The sequence below is a fragment of the Entelurus aequoreus genome, linkage group LG17 (assembly GCF_033978785.1).
Source record: "Entelurus aequoreus isolate RoL-2023_Sb linkage group LG17, RoL_Eaeq_v1.1, whole genome shotgun sequence".
In the NCBI taxonomy this organism is placed as follows: domain Eukaryota; kingdom Metazoa; phylum Chordata; class Actinopteri; order Syngnathiformes; family Syngnathidae; genus Entelurus; species Entelurus aequoreus.
In genome coordinates, this window is record NC_084747.1 from 23,453,231 (window position 1) to 23,471,228 (window position 17,998).

A 17,998-nucleotide genomic window follows, 5' to 3' on the forward strand; every position below is an offset into this window, starting at 1 on the left:
AGTGACGTGTGCAGTACCGCCTGTGACCACCAGAGGCTTCTTGTTGTCAGTGACGTGTGCAGTACCGCCTGTGGCCACCAGAGGCTTCTTGTTGTCAGTGACGTGTGCAGTACCGCCTGTGGCCACAGAGGCTTCTTGTTGTCAGTGACGCGTGCAGTACCGCCTGTGACCACCAGAGGCTTCTTGTTGTCAGTGACGTGTGCAGTACCGCCTGTGACCACCAGAGGCTTCTTGTTGTCAGTGACGTGTGCAGTACCGCCTGTGGCCACCAGAGGCTTCTTGTTGTCAGTGACGTGTGCAGTACCGCCTGTGACCACCAGAGGCTTCTTGTTGTCAGTGACGTGTGCAGTACCGCCTGTGGCCACCAGAGGCTTCTTGTTGTCAGTGACGTGTGCAGTACCGCCTGTGGCCACCAGAGGCTTCTTGTTGTCAGTGACGTGTGCAGTACCGCCTGTGGCCACCAGAGGCTTCTTGTTGTCAGTGACGTGTGCAGTACCGCCTGTGACCACCAGAGGCTTCTTGTTGTCAGTGACGTGTGCAGTACCGCCTGTGGCCACCAGAGGCTTCTTGTTGTCAGTGACGTGTGCAGTACCGCCTGTGGCCACAGAGGCTTCTTGTTGTCAGTGACGCGTGCAGTACCGCCTGTGACCACCAGAGGCTTCTTGTTGTCAGTGACGTGTGCAGTACCGCCTGTGACCACCAGAGGCTTCTTGTTGTCAGTGACGTGTGCAGTACCGCCTGTGGCCACCAGAGGCTTCTTGTTGTCAGTGACGTGTGCAGTACCGCCTGTGACCACCAGAGGCTTCTTGTTGTCAGTGACGTGTGCAGTACCGCCTGTGGCCACCAGAGGCTTCTTGTTGTCAGTGACGTGTGCAGTACCGCCTGTGGCCACCAGAGGCTTCTTGTTGTCAGTGACGTGTGCAGTACCGCCTGTGGCCACCAGAGGCTTCTTGTTGTCAGTGACGTGTGCAGTACCGCCTGTGACCACCAGAGGCTTCTTGTTGTCAGTGACGTGTGCAGTACCGCCTGTGGCCACCAGAGGCTTCTTGTTGTCAGTGACGTGTGCAGTACTGCCTGTGACCACCAGAGGCTTCTTGTCAGTGACGTGTGCAGTACCGCCTGTGGCCACCAGAGGGCGCTGCTGTGCTTGTTGCCATATTTCTTTCCAAGCTGTCATTATAGAGTCTAATGCTAGTCACGTGGTACATCAGACTATTTTAAAGGACAAGCGGTAGAAAATGGATGAACGGGTTACACAAATAAACATCACCTTCATGAAAAGTTAACATTGTAAAGATGATTATTTCCACCATCTACAAATGAGCATAAAGTTTATGGCAAGAGAAGTTCCGTCTAACGGAATCCTCACACACAGATCGTCTATTCGGACAGAGCTCAACAAGGAAGATTCTTACTCCACACTCAACTCATCTGATTAGTCATCTTTCCCACCTCAATCAGGAAGAAAAGATGTCAATAATAAAAGTGCACATTCCAGCCAAAATGACACAAAGGTGGTTAGCGAGTGAAGGTTTGCGGGAAGAGAGTGAGACCTCTCGCGGCTGTGCCACCTCTGTGCGTCCATATGGCAAAGTCTTTGTCTGCTAGCATCTGGCCAGCTAGCATCCTCTCCTCCTACAAGGTAATCATCTTTACTTCTCTTCTTCTTTACTTCTCTTCTCCTTTACTTCTCTTCTCCTCTCGCACCTCAGCTGCGCCCTTGTTGCCTCCTTGCCACCTAGCATCCTTCCTAGCTGGGCTACTTAGCCTAGCATCTGCGATGCTAATTAGCCTAGCATGCTAGGCTAATTAGCCTGCTGCTGTGCGCCGAAGAGATGACGTCAACACTTTTCACTTTCTCACTAAATGCTCCTTTCGCACTTTAATATGTTCTCTTATGTTAAACACACTTAATAATGAAGAGTCTTTATGACAAACATGTTCAACACACTTAATAATGAAGAGTCTTTATGACAAACATGTTCAACACACTTAATAATGAAGAGTCTTTATGACAAACATGTTAAACACACTTAATAATGAAGAGTCTTTATGACAAACATGTTAAACACACTTAATAATGAAGAGTCTTTATGACAAACATGTTAAACACACTTAATAATGAAGAGTCTTTATGACAAACATGTTCAACACACTTAATAATGAAGAGTCTTTATGACAAACATGTTAAACACACTTAATAATGAAGAGTCTTTATGACAAACATGTTCAACACACTTAATAATGAAGAGTCTTTATGACAAACATGTTAAACACACTTAATAATGAAGAGTCTTTATGACAAACATGTTAAACACACTTAATAATGAAGAGTCTTTATGACAAACATGTTCAACACACTTAATAATGAAGAGTCTTTATGACAAACATGTTAAACACACTTAATAATGAAGAGTCTTTATGACAAACATGTTCAACACACTTAATAATGAAGAGTCTTTATGACAAACATGTTAAACACACTTAATAATGAAGAGTCTTTATGACAAACATGTTAAACACACTTAATAATGAAGAGTCTTTATGACAAACATGTTCAACACACTTAATAATGAAGAGTCTTTATGACAAACATGTTCAACACACTTAATAATGAAGAGTCTTTATGACAAACATGTTCAACACACTTAATAATGAAGAGTCTTTATGACAAACATGTTAAACACACTTAATAATGAAGAGTCTTTATGACAAACATGTTCAACACACTTAATAATGAAGAGTCTTTATGACAAACATGTTCAACACACTTAATAATGAAGAGTCTTTATGACAAACATGTTAAACACACTTAATAATGAAGAGTCTTTATGACAAACATGTTAAACACACTTAATAATGAAGAGTCTTTATGACAAACATGTTAAACACACTTAATAATGAAGAGTCTTTATGACAAACATGTTCAACACACTTAATAATGAAGAGTCTTTATGACAAACATGTTAAACACACTTAATAATGAAGAGTCTTTATGACAAACATGTTAAACACACTTAATAATGAAGAGTCTTTATGACAAACATGTTCAACACACTTAATAATGAAGAGTCTTTATGACAAACATGTTAAACACACTTAATAATGAAGAGTCTTTATGGCAAACATGTTCAACACACTTAATAATGAAGAGTCTTTATGACAAACATGTTAAACACACTTAATAATGAAGAGTCTTTATGACAAACATGTTAAACACACTTAATAATGAAGAGTCTTTATGACAAACATGTTCAACACACTTAATAATGAAGAGTCTTTATGACAAACATGTTAAACACACTTAATAATGAAGAGTCTTTATGACAAACATGTTAAACACACTTAATAATGAAGAGTCTTTATGACAAACATGTTAAACACACTTAATAATGAAGAGTCTTTATGACAAACATGTTCAACACACTTAATAATGAAGAGTCTTTATGACAAACATGTTAAACACACTTAATAATGAAGAGTCTTTATGACAAACATGTTCAACACACTTAATAATGAAGAGTCTTTATGACAAACATGTTGAACACACTTAATAATGAAGAGTCTTTATGACAAACATGTTCAACACACTTAATAATGAAGAGTCTTTATGACAAACATGTTAAACACACTTAATAATGAAGAGTCTTTATTATGACAAACATGTTAAACACACTTAATAATGAAGAGTCTTTATGACAAACATGTTAAACACACTTAATAATGAAGAGTCTTTATGACAAACATGTTCAACACACTTAATAATGAAGAGTCTTTATGACAAACATGTTAAACACACTTAATAATGAAGAGTCTTTATGACAAACATGTTAAACACACTTAATAATGAAGAGTCTTTATGACAAACATGTTAAACACACTTAATAATGAAGAGTCTTTATGACAAACATGTTAAACACACTTAATAATGAAGAGTCTTTATGACAAACATGTTAAACACACTTAATAATGAAGAGTCTTTATGACAAACATGTTAAACACACTTAATAATGAAGAGTCTTTATGACAAACATGTTCAACACACTTAATAATGAAGAGTCTTTATGACAAACATGTTAAACACACTTAATAATGAAGAGTCTTTATGACAAACATGTTCAACACACTTAATAATGAAGAGTCTTTATGACAAACATGTTAAACACACTTAATAATGAAGAGTCTTTATGACAAACATGTTAAACACACTTAATAATGAAGAGTCTTTATGACAAACATGTTCAACACACTTAATAATGAAGAGTCTTTATGACAAACATGTTAAACACACTTAATAATGAAGAGTCTTTATGACAAACATGTTAAACACACTTAATAATGAAGAGTCTTTATGACAAACATGTTAAACACACTTAATAATGAAGAGTCTTTATGACAAACATGTTAAAGGCCTACTGAAATGAATTTTTTTTATTTAAACGGGGATAGCAGATCTATTCTATGTGTCATACTTGATCATTTCGCGATATTGCCATATTTTTGCTGAAAGGATTTAGTATAGAACAACGACGATAAAGATTGCAACTTTTGGTATCTGATAAAAAAAAGGCTTGCCCCTACCGGAAGTAGCGTGACGTAGTCAGTTGAACATATACGCAAAGTTCCCTATTGTTTACAATGATGGCCGCATGAAGTGAGAGAGATTCGGACCGAGAAAGCGACAATTTCCCCATTAATTTGAGCGAGGATGAAAGATTTGTGGATGAGTAAAGTGCAAGTGAAGGACTAGTGGGGAGTTGAAGCTATTCAGATAGGGAAGATGCTGTGAGAGCCGGGGGTGACCTGATATTCAGCTGGGAATGACTACAACAGTAAATAAACACAAGACATATATATACTCTATTAGCCACAACACAACCAGGCTTATATTTAATATGACACAAATTAATCCTGCATAAAAACACCTGCGTGTTTGTTATGCTAGCTCCTAGCTCCTCTGCTAGCTCCTAGCTCCATAGAACACGCCAATACAATTCAAACACCTGATCAACACACACCATCACTCAGCCCAAAAGACCGTTTCCTTAACCCAAGGTTCATAAAGCTTATATATTTTTAAAAAGTTACGTACGTGACGCGCACATACGGTCAAGTTATCGAATGTTTAGCAGCCAAGGCTGCATACTCACGGTACCTGATATTCAGCTGGGAATGACTACAACAGTAAATAAACACAAGACATATATATACTCTATTAGCCACAACACAACCAGGCTTATATTTAATATGCCACAAATTAATCCTGCATAATAACACCTGCGTGTTTGTTATGCTAGCTCCTAGCTCCTCTGCTAGCTCCTAGCTCCATAGAACACGCCAATACAATTCAAACACCTGATCAACACACACAATCACTCAGCCCAAAAGACCGTTCACCTAACCCAAGGTTCATAAAGCTTATATATTTTTAAAAAGTTACGTACGTGACGCGCACGTAGGTACGGTATGTGTTATGCTAGCTCCTCTGCTAGCTCCTAGCTCCATAGAACACGCCAATACAATTCAAACACATGATCAACACACACAATCACTCAGCCCAAAAGACCGTTCACCTAATCCAAGGTTCATAAAGCTTATATATTTTTAAAAAGTTACGTACGTGACGCGCACGTAGGTACGGTACGTGTTATGCTAGCTCCTCTGCTAGCTCCTAGCTCCATAGAACACGCCAATACAATTCAAACACATGATCAACACACACAATCACTCAGCCCAAAAGACCGTTCACCTAACCCAAGGTTCATAAAGCTTATATATTTTAAAAAAGTTACGTACATACGCAAAAAAAAGCCAAAGCTGCATACTCACAGTAGCACGTCTGCGTCTTTGTCATCCAAATCAAAGTAATCCTGGTAAGAGTCTGTGTTGTCCCAGTTCTCTACAGGCGTCTGTGTATCCAAATCAAAAGTCCTCCTGGTTAGAGTCTCTGTTATCCGAGTTCTTCCATCTTGACTGCATCTTTCGGGAATGTAAACAAAGAAGCGCCGGCTGTGTACTGTTGTTGCTGACTACGTTCGAAAAATACGTCCATTTCGCACCGACAACTTTCTTCTTTGCTTGCTTGGCTTCCTTCTCCATAATGCAATGAACATGATTGAAACAGATTCACGAACACAGATGTCCAGAATACTGTGGAATTATGAAATGAAAACAGAGCTTTTTCGTATCGACTTCAATGTGGAAGGCATACCCGTGTTCCCCGGGCTACGTCACACGCATACGTCATCCTCAGAGGCGTTTCGAACCGGAAGTTTAGCAGCAAATTTAAAATGTCACTTTATAAGTTAACCCGGCCGTATTGGCATGTGTTATAATGTTAAGATTTCATCATTGATATATAAACTATCAGACTGCGTGGTCGCTAGTAGTGGCTTTCAGTAGGCCTTTAAACACACTTAATAATGAAGAGTCTTTATGACAAACATGTTAAACACACTTAATAATGAAGAGTCTTTATGACAAACATGTTAAACACACTTAATAATGAAGAGTCTTTATGACAAACATGTTAAACACACTTAATAATGAAGAGTCTTTATGACAAACATGTTCAACACACTTAATAATGAAGAGTCTTTATGACAAACATGTTAAACACACTTAATAATGAAGAGTCTTTATGACAAACATGTTAAACACACTTAATAATGAAGAGTCTTTATGACAAACATGTTAAACACACTTAATAATGAAGAGTCTTTATGACAAACATGTTAAACACACTTAATAATGAAGAGTCTTTATGACAAACATGTTAAACACACTTAATAATGAAGAGTCTTTATGACAAACATGTTAAACACACTTAATAATGAAGAGTCTTTATGACAAACATGTTAAACACACTTAATAATGAAGAGTCTTTATGACAAACATGTTCAACACACTTAATAATGAAGAGTCTTTATGACAAACATGTTAAACACACTTAATAATGAAGAGTCTTTATGACAAACATGTTAAACACACTTAATAATGAAGAGTCTTTATGACAAACATGTTAAACACACTTAATAATGAAGAGTCTTTATGACAAACATGTTAAACACACTTAATAATGAAGAGTCTTTATGACAAACATGTTAAACACACTTAATAATGAAGAGTCTTTATGACAAACATGTTCAACACACTTAATAATGAAGAGTCTTTATGACAAACATGTTAAACACACTTAATAATGAAGAGTCTTTATGACAAACATGTTAAACACACTTAATAATGAAGAGTCTTTATGACAAACATGTTCAACACACTTAATAATGAAGAGTCTTTATGACAAACATGTTAAACACACTTAATAATGAAGAGTCTTTATGACAAACATGTTAAACACACTTAATAATGAAGAGTCTTTATGACAAACATGTTAAACACACTTAATAATGAAGAGTCTTTATGACAAACATGTTAAACACACTTAATAATGAAGAGTCTTTATGACAAACATGTTAAACACACTTAATAATGAAGAGTCTTTATGACAAACATGTTCAACACACTTAATAATGAAGAGTCTTTATTATGACAAACATGTTAAACACACTTAATAATGAAGAGTCTTTATTATGACAAACATGTTAAACACACTTAATAATGAAGAGTCTTTATGACAAACATGTTAAACACACTTAATAATGAAGAGTCTTTATGACAAACATGTTAAACACACTTAATAATGAAGAGTCTTTATGACAAACATGTTAAACACACTTAATAATGAAGAGTCTTTATGACAAACATGTTCAACACACTTAATAATGAAGAGTCTTTATGACAAACATGTTAAACACACTTAATAATGAAGAGTCTTTATGACAAACATGTTCAACACACTTAATAATGAAGAGTCTTTATGACAAACATGTTAAACACACTTAATAATGAAGAGTCTTTATGACAAACATGTTAAACACACTTAATAATGAAGAGTCTTTATGACAAACATGTTCAACACACTTAATAATGAAGAGTCTTTATGACAAACATGTTAAACTCAAACATAGTTTGTCAGGCATCTTGTATTTACTGTTTGTCTGCTGACGTCATCATTCTCAGCTTCAGCGGCTAACGCTACTTGCTATAGCGGCTAACGCTACTTGCTATAGCGGCTAACGCTACTTGCTATAGCGTCTAGCGCTATTTGCTATAGCGGCTAGCGCTACTTGCTATATCGGCTAGCGCTAGTTGCTATATTAGCTAGCGCTAGTTGCTGTAGTAGCTAGCCCTAGTTGCTATAGTGGCTAACACAAGTTGCTATAGTGGTTAGTGTTAATTGCTATAGTGGCTAGCGCCAGTTGCTACATTGGCTAGCGCTAGTTGCTATAGTGACTCGCAATAGATGCTACAGTGGCTAGCACTAGTTGCTATCGTGACTCACACTAGGTTGCTATAGTGGCTAGAGCAGGTGGCTATATTGGCTAACGCTAGTTGCTATATTGACTCACAGTAGTTGCTACAGTAGCTAGTGCTAGTTGCTATAGTGACTCACACTAGTTGCTACAGTAGCTAGTGCTAGTTGCTATAGTGACTCGCACTAGTTGCTACAGTGGCTAGTGCTAGTTGCTATAGTGGCTCGCACTAGTTGCTACAGTGGCTCGCACTAGTTGCTAGTGTGTGCTATTGCACTAGTGTGGAACTTTTCTTACTCCTTCTGACACTTGAACGCATCACTACTTTCACTTTCGCTGCTTACACTCACCAGCTAACCAGATGCTAACTAGTCTTCATGATTATGCTAATCACTAGTCACTTTCCATGGAACGTTGCCCACTGGCTTGGAGATTATTGTGTTCCTAAACCTACTAGTTATAGTGACTAGCACTAGTAGTCATTGTGACATATTGACTAGCACTAGTTGTTATAGTAACTACTTGTTATTGTGACTAGCACTAGTAGTTATAGTGACATATTGACTAGCACTAGTAGTTATAGTGACTACTTGTTATTGTTACTAGCACTGGTAGTTATTGTGACACATTGACTAGCACTAGTTGTTATAATAACTACTTGTTATTGTGACTAGCACTAGTAGTTACAGTGACACATTGACTAGCACTAGTTGTAATAGTAACTACTTGTTATTGTGACTAGCACTAGTAGTTATAGTGACATTGTCTAGCAGTAGTTATTGTGACTAGCACTAGTAGTTATAGTGACATATTGACTAGCAGTAGTTGTTATAGTGACATACTGACTAGCACTAGTAGTTATAGTAACTACTTGTCATTGTGACTAGCACTAGTAATCATGACATATTGACTAGCACTAGTAGTTATAGTGACATATTGACTAGCATTAGTAGTTATAGTAACTACTTGTTATCGTGACTAGCACTAGTAGTTATAGTGACATATTGACTAGCACTAATTGTTATAGCAACTACTTGTCATTGTGACTAGCAATAGTTGGTATTGTGCCTGGCACATATAGTATAGTAACTAGTTGTTATTGTGACTAGCAATAGTTGCAATGGCTAGTTGATATATGGAATAGTATTATTAGTTACATTGACTAGTAGTTGTGTTGACTAGTACTAGTAGTTACAGTGACTAGCAATTGTGACTAGCAATAGTTTTAATGACTAGTTGATATATGGAATAGTATTAGTAGTTACATTGACTAGTAGTTGCACTGACTAGTACTAGTAGTTATAGTGACTAGTTGTTATTGTGCCTAGCAGTAGTAGTTATAGTGACAACTTAATATATTGACTCACACTAGTTGTTATAGTAACTCATTGTTATTGTGACTAGCAATAGTTGTTATTGTGACTAGCAGTAGTAGTTATAGTGACAACTTAATATGTTGACTAGCACTAGTTGTTATAGTAACTCATTGTTATTGTGACTAGCAATAGTAGTTAGTGTGACTAGCAATAGTAGTTATTGTGACTAGCAATAGTAGTTAGTGTGACTAGCAATAGTAGTTAGTGTGACTAGCAATAGTAGTTAGTGTGACTAGCAATAGTAGTTAGTGTGACTAGCAATAGTCAAGGTGTTCCACACAGAGAAGATATAGTGATCATATTGATGTTGCTTGTGTGAAGACAACTAACTGAATAATGCTAACAACAATGATGCTGGTGATGACAGTGTGTCACACCTGGTGTGTGATGGTGTGTGAGTGCAGGTAGTTGGATGATGTGTGCTGATGGACATGGAGACTCCTGAGTACTTGGACCTGGACCAGATTGACTTTTCTGACGACACTGTGGTCAGTAACACACACACACACACACACACACACACACACACACACACACACACACACACACACACACACACACACACACACACACACACACACACACAGAGAGAGAGACAAACAAACAACATTGTACTTCTTATCTGACACAACATGCAACACAACATGTAACACAAACACACACAAGGAGAAAGTAGTAGTTATGTGACACAACATGTAACACACACACTCAACAACACAAGAAGAAAGTAGTAGTTATGTGACACAACATGTAACACACACACTCAACAACACAAGAAGAAAGTAGTAGTTATGTGACACAACATGTAATACACACACTCAACAACACAAGAAGAAAGTAGTAGTTATGTGACACAACATGTAATACACACACTCAACAACACAAGAAGAAAGTAGTAGTTATGTGACACAACATGTAACACACACACTCAACAACACAAGAAGAAAGTAGTAGTTATGTGACACAACATGTAACACACACACTCAACAACACAAGAAGAAAGTAGTAGTTATGTGACACAACATGTAATACACACACTCAACAACACAAGAAGAAAGTAGTAGTTATGTGACACAACATGTAACACACACACTCAACAACACAAGAAGAAAGTAGTAGTTATGTGACACAACATGTAATACACACACTCAACAACACAAGAAGAAAGTAGTAGTTATGTGACACAACATGTAACACACACACTCAACAACACAAGAAGAAAGTAGTAGTTATGTGACACAACATGTAACACACACACTCAACAACACAAGAAGAAAGTAGTAGTTATGTGACACAACATGTAACACACACACTCAACAACACAAGAAGAAAGTAGTAGTTATGTGACACAACATGTAACACTCAACAACACAAGAAGAAAGTAGTAGTTATGTGACACAACATGTAACACACACACTCAACAACACAAGAAGAAAGTAGTAGTTATGTAACACAACATGTAACACACACACTCAACAACACAAGAAGAAAGTAGTAGTTATGTGACACAACATGTAACACAACATGTAACACTCAACAACACAAGAAGAAAGTAGTAGTTATGTGACACAACATGTAACACACACACTCAACAACACAAGAAGAAAGTAGTAGTTATGTGACACAACATGTAATACACACACTCAACAACACAAGAAGAAAGTAGTAGTTATGTGACACAACATGTAACACTCAACAACACAAGAAGAAAGTAGTAGTTATGTGACACAACATGTAACACACACACTCAACAACACAAGAAGAAAGTAGTAGTTATGTGACACAACATGTAACACACACACTCAACAACACAAGAAGAAAGTAGTAGTTATGTGACACAACATGTAATACACACACTCAACAACACAAGAAGAAAGTAGTAGTTATGTGACACAACATGTAACACACACACTCAACAACACAAGAAGAAAGTAGTAGTTATGTGACACAACATGTAATACACACACTCAACAACACAAGAAGAAAGTAGTAGTTATGTGACACAACATGTAACACACACACTCAACAACACAAGAAGAAAGTAGTAGTTATGTGACACAACATGTAACACACACACTCAACAACACAAGAAGAAAGTAGTAGTTATGTGACACAACATGTAACACACACACTCAACAACACAAGAAGAAAGTAGTAGTTATGTGACACAACATGTAACACTCAACAACACAAGAAGAAAGTAGTAGTTATGTGACACAACATGTAACACACACACTCAACAACACAAGAAGAAAGTAGTAGTTATGTAACACAACATGTAACACACACACTCAACAACACAAGAAGAAAGTAGTAGTTATGTGACACAACATGTAACACAACATGTGACACACACACTCAACAACACAAGAAGAAAGTATGTGACAGCGGGTGTTGTTGTCATTGTCAGTATTGTGTCAGCTCTCTGAAGAACATTCCACAACTATCCAGGAGGAATGATGCTCAGGCTGAGGAGAGACCTGGTAAATGACATCATTCATCTTCTTTTACTTATATGAACTTACTTTTAGTTGGAATAATTTACTATACTTACATTGATTTACTATTACTTAGATTAATTTACTATTACTTAGATTAATTTACTATTACTTACATTGATTTACTATTACTTAGATTAATTTACTATTACTTACATTGATTTACTATTACTTAGATTAATTTACTATTACTTAGATTAATTTACTATTACTTACATTGATTTACTATTACTTAGATTAATTTACTATTACTTAGATTAATTTACTATTACTTAGATGGATTTACTATTACTTAGATACATTTACTATTACTTAGATTAATTTACTCTTACTTAGATGGATTTACTATTACTTAGATTAATTTACTATTACTTAGATAAATTTACTATTACTTAGATTAATTTACTATTACTTAGATTAATTTACTATTACATAGATTAATTTACTATTACTTAGATTAATTTACTATTACTTAGATAAATTTACTATTACATAGATTAATTTACTATTACTTCAATTAATTTACTATTACTTAGATTAATTTACTATTACATAGATTAATTTACTATTACTTAGATTAATTTACTATTACATAGATTAATTTACTATTACATAGATTAATTTACTATTACTTAGATTAATTTACTATTACATAGATTAATTTACTATTACTTAGATTAATTTACTATTACATAGATTAATTTACTATTACTTAGATTAATTTACTATTACTTAGATAAATTTACTATTACATAGATTAATTTACTATTACTTAGATTAATTTACTATTACTTAGATTAATTTACTATTACTTAGATTAATTTACTATTACATAGATTAATTTACTATTACATAGATTAATTTACTATTAGATTAATTTACTATTACATAGATTGATTTACTATTACTTAGATTAATTTACTATTACTTAAATTAATTTACTATTACATAGATTAATTTACTATTACTTAGATTAATTTACTATTACTTAGATTAATTTACTATTACATAGATTAATTTACTATTACTTACATTGATTTACTATTACTTAGATTAATTTACTATTACTTAGATTAATTCACTATTACTTAGATTAATTTACTATTACTTAGACTAATTTACTATTACTTAGATAAATGTACTATTACTTAGATTAATTTACTATTACTTAGATGGATTTACTATTACTTAGATTAATTTACTATTACTTAGATTAATTTACTATTACTTAGATACATTTACTATTACATAGATTAATTTACTATTACTTAGATTAATTTACTATTACTTAGATTAATTTACTATTACATAGATTAATTTACTATTACTTAGATTAATTTACTATTACATAGATTAATTTACTATTACTTAGATTAATTTACTATTACATAGATTAATTTATTATTACTTAGATTAATTTACTATTACATAGATTCATTTACTATTACTTAGATTAATTTACTATTACTTAGATTAATTTACTATTACTTAGATTAATTTACTATTACATAGATTCATTTACTATTACTTAGATTAATTTACTATTACTTAGATTAATTTACTATTACATAGATTAATTTACTATTACTTAGATTAATTTACTATTACTTAGATTAATTTACATTTTGATTTGTAGTTAAATGTGCTGTTAGTTGAATTAATTTATTTGAGCTGTATTCATTTACTCTGACTTGAATTAATTTAGTTTTAATTTAACTAATTTACTATTATTTGGATTAGTTTACTTTTACTTGGAATAATTCATTTTTAATTAGATTAACTAATTTTTAACATACTTTAAATGAGATTAATTTACTTTTACTTGGTTTATTTTGCTTTTACTTGGATACATTTAGTTGAACTTTAATCATCCATATTTTGCTTGGATGAATTTACTTTTAGTTGAATTAATTTATTTGAGTTTGATTGAGAATAATTGACTTTTAATTCAACAAATGTACTTTTACTTGGATTTATTTGATTTGACTTTGATATTATTTGATTTCCATTCATTTGCTTGTAGTTCAGTGTGATAATTGAGTTGAAGGATTAAGCTCCGCCTCCTGTCCTGCAGCTGCATCCTCCATCAGCTGGAGTCGTGGCGCGGCGTCTCACCCGGGGGGCGGGGGCATCAAACCCACGGGCCTGGCTGATGTTCACAGTAAATTCCGTCCGGTGAAGAGGGTGTCGCCTCTCAAGCACCAGCCCGAGACACCCGAGTCGGACAGCGACGGGAAAGTCCAAGTCCAAGGTCAGGAGCCCGGAGCGGGGGAGGCGGCCAAAGACAAGCCGCCTCCCCCCACCTCCTCGGAAGGCAAGGTGAAGGTGGTGGATGGCAGCGCAGTGTTTGGGGAGCTGGAGCACTACGACCTGGACATGGATGAGATCCTGGACGTGCCCTACATCAAGTCCAGCCAGCACCCGTCCACGCTGCCTCGCCCCCCCCCCGCACGCAGCAACCTGCAGGGGGGAACCCTGGAGAGGAACCACAGAGCCTCCTTGGCCACCACCTCGGTACCGGTACCACCCACCTCAACCTCCAGGACACTAAACAACCTCTTCTTCTTCTCCTGCAGTTCTCTCCTCACCTGAGGAAGTCCAAGTCCATGGATCCTGACGCCCTGCATCTCCACCGCTCACCTGGAGGAGCAGCCTTCCAGCAGGAGGCCCTCTGTAGCTCCTCCTCCTCCTCCTCCTTCTGTGATGGAGGTAATGCTCATCTTCTCACCTATCTGACACATATGACACGCCCCCTCATGGACATATGTTAATGTACACATATGACACACCCCCTTATTAAAATATATGTAAATAGGGTGCACACATGACACGCCCCGAATAGGGTGCACACATGACACGCCCCCTCTTTGACATATATGTTAGTAAGGTTCACATATGACACGCCCCCTCTTTGACATATATGTTAGTAAGGTTCACATATGACACGCCCCCTCTTTGACATATATGTAAATAGGGTGCACACATGACACACACCCTCTTTGACATATATGTAAATAGGGTGCACACATGACACACACCCTCTTTGACATATATGTAAATAGGGTGCACACATGACACGCCCCCTCTTTGACATATATGTTAATAGGGTGCACACATGACACGCCCCCTCTTTGACATATATGTAAATAGGGTGCACACATGACACGCCCCCTCTTTGACATATATGTTAATAGGGTGCACACATGACACGCCCCCTCATTGAGATATATGTAAATAGGGTGCACACATAACACGCCCCCTCTTTGACATATATGTTAATAGGGTGCACACATGACACGCCCCCTCTTTGACATATATGTTAATAGGGTTCACACATGACACGCCCCCTCTTTGACATATATGTAAATAGGGTGCACACATGACACGCCCCCTCTTTGACATATATGTTAGTAAGGTTCACATATGACACGCCCCCTCTTTGACATATATGTTAGTAAGGTTCACATATGACACGCCCCCTCTTTGACATATATGTTAGTAAGGTTCACATATGACACGCCCCCTCTTTGACATATATGTTAGTAAGGTTCACATATGACACGCCCCCTCTTTGACATATATGTAAATAGGGTGCACACATGACACACACCCTCTTTGACATATATGTAAATAGGGTGCACACATGACACGCCCCCTCTTTGACATATATGTTAATAGGGTGCACACATGACACGCCCCCTCTTTGACATATATGTTAATAGGGTGCACACATGACATGCCCCCTCATTGAGATATATGTAAATAGGGTGCACACATAACACGCCCCCTCTTTGACATATATGTTAATAGGGTGCACACATGACACGCCCCCTCTTTGACATATATGTTAATAGGGTGCACACATGACACGCCCCCTCATTGACATATATGTAAATAGGGTGCACACATAACACGCCCCCTCTTTGACATATATGTCAATAGGGTGCACACATGACACGCCCCCTCTTTGACATATATGTTAATAGGGTGCACACATGACACGCCCCCTCTTTGACATATATGTTAATAGGGTGCACACATGACACGCCCCCTCATTGAGATATATGTAAATAGGGTGCACACATAACACGCCCCCTCTTTGACATATATGTTAATAGGGTGCACACATGACACGCCCCCTCTTTGACATATATGTTAATAGGGTGCACACATGACACGCCCCCTCATTGACATATATGTAAATAGGGTGCACACATAACACGCCCCCTCTTTGACATATATGTCAATAGGGTGCACACATGACACGCCCCCTCTTTGACATATATGTTAATAGGGTGCACACATGACACGCCCCCTCTTTGACATATATGTTAGTGAGGTTCACATATGACACGCCCCCTCTTTGACATATATGTCAATAGGGTGCACACATGACACGCCCCCTCTTTGACATATATGTAAATAGGGTGCACACATGACACGCCCCCTCTTTGCCATATATGTTAGTAAGGTTCACTTATGACACGCCCCCTCTTTGCCATATATGTTAGTAAGGTTCACATATGACACGCCCCCTCTTTGCCATATATGTTAGTGAGGTTCACATATGACACGCCCCCTCATATGTTAATGAATGCGAGGACACAGGTGATGTCAATCAGGTGTTTTGATGTCCAGACCAGCTGCTGTCTGCGAGGGTGTACCCAGAAGCCCCCAGCCAGAGGTCAGGCATGGAGCCAGCGGGGGGGGCCGCGCTGACCTTCCCCCCGCTGGGGGGCAGCCTGGCCAAGCCTCGGAGCACGGCGCCGGGAGGAGGGGGGAGGGCAGCGGAGGTGGACGAGGAGAGCAAGAAGAAGCAGAACATCATCAACATCGTCCGAGAGGGCCAGATCTCTCTCCTGGTGAGACGCTCGCTCCACAAGGTGTCCACCAGGTGGAGCTGTGGCGCTTCAGGGTGTTTGTGTGACGTTCACAGCCTCACCTGGCGGCTGACAACCTGGCGCAGATCCGAGACCAGGACGGGAACAACCTGCTGCACGTGTCGGCCTCTCAAGGCCACGCCGAGTGTCTGCAGCACCTCACCTCTCTGATGGGCGAGGACGGCCTCAACGAACGCAACGCACAGCAGCTCACGCCCGCCGGCCTCGGCGTCAAGGTGCGCTCCCTCGCCATCGCCGTCATCATCAGGTGAACAGGAAGTCATGTTCTTTCAGAATGGACACCTGGAGTGTGTGAGGTGGATGGTGAGTGAGACGGAGGCCATCGCCGAGCTGAGCTGCACCAGAGAACACCCCAGCCTCGTCCACTACGCCGCACGCTACGGACAGGTCTGTCACTTCCTGTCACCTGTCTGACGCACAGGTGACACCGTGTGTGTGTGCAGGAGAAGGTGCTGCTGTGGCTGCTTCAGTTCATGCAGGAACAGGCCATCTCTCTGGATGAGGTGGACCACAACGGCAACACAGGTGTTCACGTGGCAGCACAGTATGGACACCTGACGTGTATACAGGTGTGTATACAGGTAGATCACATGACATGGATACAGGTGTGTATACAGGTAGATCACATGACATGTATACAAGTGTGTGTACAGGTAGATCACATGACATGGATACAGGTGTGTGTACAGGTAGATCACCTGTCGTGTATACAGGTAGATCACATGACATGTATACAGGTGTGTGTACAGGTAGATCACATGACATGGATACAGGTGTGTGTACAGGTAGATCACCTGTCGTGTATACAGGTAGATCACATGACATGTATACAGGTGTGTGTACAGGTAGAT

General features: G+C 37.9%; 1 protein-coding gene across 2 annotated transcripts in view; it reads left to right on the top strand.

Moving 5' to 3' along the window:
* Positions 1 to 1,432: 1,432 nt before the first annotated feature.
* Positions 1,433 to 17,998, top strand: part of LOC133631952 (synphilin-1-like) — a 22,506-nt gene continuing 5,940 nt past the window's right edge. For both annotated transcript variants that reach the window (XM_062024158.1, XM_062024157.1), the window contains exons 1-9: positions 1,433 to 1,642; positions 10,153 to 10,236; positions 12,159 to 12,231; positions 14,321 to 14,760; positions 14,823 to 14,955; positions 16,885 to 17,108; positions 17,183 to 17,362; positions 17,421 to 17,534; positions 17,591 to 17,716. In XM_062024158.1, the coding sequence (XP_061880142.1) occupies positions 10,174 to 10,236; positions 12,159 to 12,231; positions 14,321 to 14,760; positions 14,823 to 14,955; positions 16,885 to 17,108; positions 17,183 to 17,362; positions 17,421 to 17,534; positions 17,591 to 17,716 (1,353 nt within the window). In that variant the 5' untranslated portion in view covers positions 1,433 to 1,642; positions 10,153 to 10,173. The remainder of the gene's footprint in view (positions 1,643 to 10,152; positions 10,237 to 12,158; positions 12,232 to 14,320; positions 14,761 to 14,822; positions 14,956 to 16,884; positions 17,109 to 17,182; positions 17,363 to 17,420; positions 17,535 to 17,590; positions 17,717 to 17,998) is intronic.